At 40.7% G+C, this 7,500-nt stretch overlaps 2 protein-coding genes across 2 annotated transcripts in view; both read left to right on the forward strand.

Annotated features, from left to right (window-relative positions):
* Nucleotides 1-5,483, forward strand: part of LOC135209566 (uncharacterized) — a 180,561-nt gene extending 175,078 nt beyond the window's left edge. Inside the window, 4 exon segments of the mRNA XM_064242225.1 lie at nt 853-1,042; nt 1,923-2,040; nt 2,719-2,954; nt 3,438-5,483. Coding sequence (XP_064098295.1) covers nt 853-1,042; nt 1,923-2,040; nt 2,719-2,954; nt 3,438-5,471 — 2,578 coding nt within the window. The 3' untranslated portion in view covers nt 5,472-5,483.
* A 378-nt stretch (nt 5,484-5,861) lies between these two features.
* LOC135209500 (transcription initiation factor TFIID subunit 1-like) lies at nt 5,862-7,409 on the forward strand. Its single transcript, XM_064242154.1, has one exon. It carries the CDS (start codon nt 5,862-5,864, stop codon nt 7,407-7,409), a length of 1,548 nt encoding a protein of 515 aa, XP_064098224.1.
* Nucleotides 7,410-7,500: the final 91 nt, after the last annotated feature.

A 7,500-nucleotide genomic window follows, 5' to 3' on the forward strand; every position in this document is an offset into this window, starting at 1 on the left:
ATAAAGAATATTGTACCTTTTTCGAGATTGGTTACAATCTGTTTCAATTGGTTCAAAATTCTTCAAAAGATGAGAACAAGAAGTTACAAAACTATTCATCCACGAGTAAAATATAAATAAATAAATAAATAAATAAATAAATAAATAAATAAATAAATAAATAAATAAATAAATAAATAAATAAATATAAATTTATTCTCTGATTAATTAATAAAGCACTAAAATATAAAGTACCTAATGAATAAATAGAGATAAATATAAAAATAAGTAAAAAGATTATGAAATAAATAAATTTATTAACTAATTAATTAGTAAAGCATTAATGTAAAATACCTAATGAATAAATAAAGATAAATAAAAAATAATAAGTAAGAATATTACAAAATAAATAAATTGATTAACTGATTAATTAGTAAAGAAATAAAATATAAAGTACCTAAGGAATAAATAGGGATAAATAAAAAACAATAAGTAAAAAAAAAAAAAAAAATACAAAATAAATACAAATTTGTTAACTGATTAATTGCTAAAGCAATACAAAATAAATTACCTAATGAATAAATAGAGATGAATAAAAAACAATAAGTAAAAATAATTACGAAATAAATAAATTGATTAACTGATTAATTAATAAAGCAATAAAACGTAAAGTACCCAATGAATAAATAGAGATAAATAAAATAGACTAAGTAAAAAAAATTACGAAATAAATAAATAATCAAGCAGATAAATCAGCAAACAAATAAAAATGAAAGTCACAAGACCCTCCCCCCGCCCCGCCCCCCTCCACCCCAAAAATAAGAACTAACCTAACGACGCTCGTCTTGACCTCCACCCGCCTCCCTCCCGCAGGCTCGGGGACTTCTTCAGCTACAACAGCGGATGTCCTCAGGGTTGGATGCAGATCAGCGAGAGGGAGCGTCCCTACATGGACGGCTTCTGGTGTGGTGACGGGAGAGGATTCAATGTCTACTACAGCGAGACCTCCACCACGACGGTGACGCTGAAGAAGTTCATCCCGATGGACTACATTCACTTCGAGGTGCGTTGGGCAATTCTGAGTGGTGTGAGTTTGGTCTTTGATGGTCAGCTATATTTACAACTTCTTCAAGTGAGCTTGATCAGGGATGACTGACAAAATCATACGATAAAGAACTTCCACTTAGTGGAATTCTGTACTCATCATCTACCGTATCATTATTATGTTTTCCTATGGTACCGTTTTTTGAGACGAGTGATTTTGGACTTTGATGGTCAGCCATATTTTTACAACATCTTCAAGCGAGCTTGACCAGTGACGACTAACAAAATCATACGGTTATGCGATAAAGAACTTGAGCTTAGTGTAATGCTGTACTCATCAGCTATATACCGTATCATGATTATGCTTTCCTATAGTACCGTTTTTTTCTTCAAGTGAGCTTGATTAGGGATGACTGACAAAATCATACGGCTATACGATAAAGAACTTCAGCTTAGCGGAATTCTGTACTCATCGGTCATCGTATCACGGTTCACTTTTCCTAAGCTCCCATTTTTTTATACTTAAATTAGGTGTTAAGTTTCGAGAACAATTTAGAGAAGGTTAGGAACTATTTAGAATTGCTGTTAACTGCAAGATATGAAGGAAATATTCAAGAGCAAGGTCTTCGTTACTTATCAGAAAATTTAGACTCTCCAAGCGTCTGTTGAGCTGAGGTGCTAATGAATACTTATATTTGCATTTAATCATAGAAATTTTGTGTACAGACATAAATGTACAAAGTAAAATACTCTTTAAGTTTAACTGTACTTCTCAAATAACTTAATTGCAAATTTTTAAAAAGAATTATCTACAGTTTCCTAGCTAATGATAATCTGATGTAGTTCTTCGACTTTTATGTATCTACTTATTCATTTGTTTATTTACTTTGGACAAACAGGGCCTACTGCAGACTCCCTTTGACTTCCGCCTCACCTACAAGACACTGAGGCACAGTGATGCCCTTCTCCGCTATGGGAATAGCTCAATGCCCAAGTACCGCGGCGAACTGACGGAAGGTGAGGAAGAATGTGACTTTGAATGTCATTCATTATTCTTGTTGAAACAAAGACAGATACGTCAGTTAAATCACCTTATGATAAAGACACTTACGATAAAGACATCGGTATGATCCTGTAAGTAACCCAAACTACTCAAATTATACTCCTTGATTATGAAGTTATCGATATGATTCCTTCAGTTAGTCCAGCTACTAAAACTTAATTATATAAAGAGGCCAATTTATGTCAGTTACAAAGACTCTCCAATTTATGTCAGTTACAAAGACTCTTAATAATATAAAGAAGCCAATGTATGTCAGTTACAAAGACTCTCCAGGTCATCAAAGACCCTCTGGTTCTACTTTGCTCCCTTCATGAAGAGTTGATATGAGGTTGTTTGCATTTCAGGCTAAACCCTCATGATAACAGACAATTTAAGCCAATTACGAAGGTTCTACATTTGATCTCGAATCCTCTGGTTCTACCCTACTCAGTTTCTAAAGAATTGATGTAGTTTAGTTTGTATTTTATGCTAAATCCTTTTGACACCACAGCTAATTCAAATCAATTACAAATGTTCTCCATTATTATCAGTAACTATCTGGCTCTTGTCTACTCCCATTTGCCTATATTTCATAAACAAACACTTTTGGGGAAGGCCATTTCACTCACACGCCTTCACTATACCCTCTCCAGGCTCACTGTGCGACCGCACCTTCCACAACTGTGACCAGTCCTATTGCTCAGTGCAAAGTCCGAACTTCCCAGGACTTTACCCTCGACACGTGACCTGCCATTACCTCATCCGGCAAACTCGGTACGTGCCCCACGAGCGCCCTCTAATTTCCATCAAGCAGGAGGATCCTCTGAAGTTCAACGTTAAGGACAGGTCAGCTCTCCCCAATCAAGAGGTCGCGACTCCCCGGCTTCAGGTAAGGAATGAAAGTTTTTTTTTGCAAGCATCTTCCTATATGCATTGTTATACAAGAATTCCACCGGAAAGTGTCCATTTTGGTGGTATTACCTTCTTTAATCTTGATAAATATAGAAGCTTTTATTGAGGGTTTCTTGAGTTTACTTCACATTATGAAAGAACTTCACCTTTCGCATGCTTGGTCGACGATCATCTTCCAAAGCCTTCATGTAATTTTCAATTCATTTGTCAAATATTCCTTCCTAAATCCTCTGTGCAGGTCTGTTGTTTATGCAGTCTTAACAAATCACTGATCATTTTGTTCATAACTATGTCTTGTGATAACTTATTTCCTTACTATTATCTTTTCTCATACTCCTAGTATCTTAATCACGAGCTCAAATGATACGCCATTTAGTAATCCCACATGTACTTATGACCCTGTGTTACTTGTTCAGCAGGACGTATGAAATGCTAATTAGTGCAAATCTTATCACTGCAGATCTGGGGCGCCTGTGACCTTGTCCACGACCACCTCTTAGTGTATGATGGCAACTCAACCGATGCTCCACTTTTCCTGAAAGTATGTGGTTCTGGTGTCATGCCTCCAATCACTTCCACCGGACCTGAGATGCTGATTGTCTTCACAACATCTCGGTTTGATGAGCCCACTCAAGAGACCCTTCTTCCGAGGACCCTAGGCTTCGAGCTGAACGTCAAGGTCACTTATCTAGACATGGACTCGTGGAAGTTTGCTAGGAATAGGCAGTGTGTTTTCCATATCTTCGGTGCTAACAACTCCAGTGGGGAGGTCACATCTGTCATAAGTACCCAGCCGCAAAACACTTCCTGCGTTTATCTCTTCCATGGTGAACCACATGAAGTGGTTTGGATTCATTTCCGGAAATACGAGATCCTTCCTAAAATGGGGCATTACCACATTAATATGACTGAATGCATAAACCCTTTGAGAATTTATGATGGCAACTTTTATGACCCCACTGCACCGTATGGATCTCCCAGACGAGCAAAGCTCATCCAAGAGCACTGCACTGCTAGACCACCATCTATGTGTGCTAGGGAGTATCTTCCCACGAAATCAACCGTTGCACCAAATGTCAAAGCCTGTACAAGAAACGAAAGTTACGTTGCTACTGGACCAAAATTAACAGTAGTTCAGCACTACAATGAATCTACAGCTGCTCTAGGTATGGACTTCATTCTTCGATATGAGTTTGTAAATACCAGGCCAGGATATCGACCAACGAATGGGAGTGAATGCGATTTCGAGGCCATAAGTGATGGATATTCTCTTCGACAGGGTAAGATCTTTTCCCCCCAGACTTCTGTTTTGTATGGGAGGTGGGGACGTCGTAAGCTTTCTTGTCAGTATCGTTTAACGGCACACAGTGATGAGGTTGTTAGGGTAACTATCACAAAGTTCCACAGTGCTTCTAGATCTTGTGTTACAACAACCAATAACTTCACAAGTCAATGGGACTGTGACAACAGGTCTGGCCAGACTGCATCTCTCATCGTGTCAGAATATCCATGGCAGGATATTGAGGTTCCTCGACTTTGCACCTGCGACTATTCTGCTCTTCCCATTAATTACGAATCAAAGTCTCAAGAGCTAAGGCTTAAGTTTGAAGTTAATAATATGGAAGATACCCACGATTATAAGGATTTTATGTTTGAAGCACAGTATGAGTTCGTTAAGAAAGCATCCTGCAAGAAAGCTCAAAGGTTGCAAGGTACAAGTGGAGAGATTGTTTTTCAAAAGGCCAACCGAACTGAAGACAAGCCTTGTGATAACTACCCTTGGCTCCTCCAGACTTCAGATGAAAACAAATCCATCTACTTTAGAATACGAGGTTATGACCACATTGACAAAAACTGCTCAACCTCAACAAGACTGCTCGTTTTCAAGGTGGGCCGCCTGAGGCCTGTTGGCGTTCTTTGCCCTGATCCAAGCAGCAAGAATGTTGTGGAGTTGTTCAGTTTTGCTTGGCAAGGCTCTGGCACTCTCGTGGAACAGTCAACGGACAAACTAATACTCGAGGTTTCTGGGAGAGATACAGTCCATGACAATGGCCCACATACACTTTCATGGCTTCAAGTATCCCCAGCAAGGCAGTATGACTGGTCATCTGAGGGGATTGTGCGGGCATGCCAGCAGGAATGTCCAGAATTAGGGGTATGTATAAGTGAAGATCTCTGGTGCGATGGGATACATCACTGCCCATCTGGACACGATGAGCTCATTGCCCACTGTTTCTTCCTTTCCGTTCCTTGGGCATATATTGGAATTGGATCAGCACTAAGTATTCTACTTCTTGTAGCTGTAACAATTTATGGAGCCTCTCGGCTTCGTGCTTCAGACAAGAAAGCACATCAGCATCAGCCTATTCCCACTCTCCCCACAGCATCAGAGTCTCTCTTCTCCTCGGACAAAGAGGTGGCAGAGAGGGATGGTGGTGTGACCTCAGCTTACAGCCTCGACTACAGTGAAGTGGACTATGTCACGACGTTATGAGGCACACAGCAACTAGTTCCTTTAAACTCTTCTCAACAATTAGCGAGTTTTAATTATACTCAGTCTCTGACGAGACGTAGCAAACGAAAACCTTTAGTCAGTTTTAGCAATACACAATCTTTAAAGAGAAGAGGTAAAGGAATTCCATTATCTAGCTTCAATGGAGCTTATCAACTTACGAGTTTTAGGTCGAATCAACCAATAACAAATCTCAGCCCCATTCAGTCCTTAACAAGCCTGACCGGGGGTAATTCTCTATCGAATCTAAGTCCTATTCCTTCACTAGTAAGTCTCAATACTTCTCAGTCACTTGCTGGCCGCGAGTCTTCTCATTCACAGGGTGATTTTGGTAGTGGCCATTCCATTTCCAGTACTAAAGCTTCTCAAAATATGCCAAGTTTTGAGGATGCAATTAATCAGCTGAAAACTACCTTGAAAAACAGTCAGGCTCACTCAGCATTCCAAAATAACCAGTCACAGGATAATCTGGATATATATAGCAAACCGAAACTCAACAATAAAAGTACTGTGCCAATTACAGATTTTAATAACATTCCTCAGTTTGCTGAACCTGAAACGGCTGAGCTGATTACGATAGATCCAAGTCAGTCGTTCGTAAGTTTTAACATTATAAATCCGCCATCATATTACATTACAACTCATTCAGTTACAAACGCAAGTAGTAGGTTAACATTTTCAGAACCTGAGTACGATAGGTATTATCTTAACACTGACACTCTTAAGAAGCCTAGTGATCTTCAAGCTCATAGTAATGCCAAAGTTTCTAACACTAGCCATTCACATAGTAAACATTCTAGTTCCTCAAAGTCCCATTCCAGTTCCAAACACTCCAGTAAGGACAGAGAGAGTAAATCTTCAAGCCATTCCCACTCTAATTCCAAGTCACACTCCGGCAGCCACTCCCACGGGGAATCTAAATCTTCTACCACAGCACATTCTGATTCAAGTACTAAACACTCAAAATCCTCGAACAAGGAACACTCTGAGCCTAGTTCTAAGCACTCTAAGTCCGAGGGTCATTCAAGTTCTAAATCTTCAAATAAGGAACATAAGGAGCATAAGGAACATAAGGAGCATAAGGAACATAAGGAACATAAGGAACATAAGGAATATAAGGAACATAAGGAACACTCTGAATCTGGCACTAAGCATTCAAAGTCTGATGGCCATTCGAGCCACAAATCTTCGAGTTCTCACTCTCATGGCTCCAAGTCTTCTAAATCAAAATCAGGCCACCACCGCTCCCACAGCAGCGGTAAAAGTCACTCCCATGGCCACTCGCACAGCTCAAAACACCATCACTCTAAGTCAGACCCGAGTCACAGTCACTCTCATGAGAGTGCCAGTCATACTCAGACCCTGCCAAACCCTAAGACCAGTCAGTCCAAGACTAGCCCCGGGTCTAGCAAGTCTCTTAACATCCCAGTGACCGCGCAGCCACCAACTAGTCCAAGCAATACATTACCCAAAACTAGCTCTAGCTCACAACATTCCTTGCACACGCCAAAATCTGTCCAGCCAAAAACGAGTCCGAATGCAAGCAGGTCCCCGTCTAGTTATAGCACAGGCCAACCAGAGGCGAGCACGAGTGCTACACCGGCGCTCCCCCCTCCCCCATCCCCCAGCGACGTCCCAAACGTTCGGGCCCTCATCAATTTCTACGAAAACAGTCTCTACTCCTTAGCTTCCATGAACACTCCTATCTCCCTCACCGCTCGCAACGCTCCCAGCTCCCAGTTCCCACCGAGTCGCAACGATGAAGAAGACCAAGATGAACGGTATTCTCGTCCTCACTCATCAAGCAACTCGCGAAGGAGGGCGAACGACGCCCCTCGACCCATAGTTCCCTTAAACGCCCACCCTCATCCATTGGCCGCCCTCAATACGCCCACTAGTCATCCACGCCGGGCCCATTAGTACTCGTAGACGTCTCGTCATAACTGGGAATATTCAAACTTCTTATGCATTCTACGAACTTACCGAAGTTCCGCGTTAAATTTCGCTCGCA

This window comes from Macrobrachium nipponense, chromosome 38, assembly GCF_015104395.2.
Source record: "Macrobrachium nipponense isolate FS-2020 chromosome 38, ASM1510439v2, whole genome shotgun sequence".
In the NCBI taxonomy this organism is placed as follows: domain Eukaryota; kingdom Metazoa; phylum Arthropoda; class Malacostraca; order Decapoda; family Palaemonidae; genus Macrobrachium; species Macrobrachium nipponense.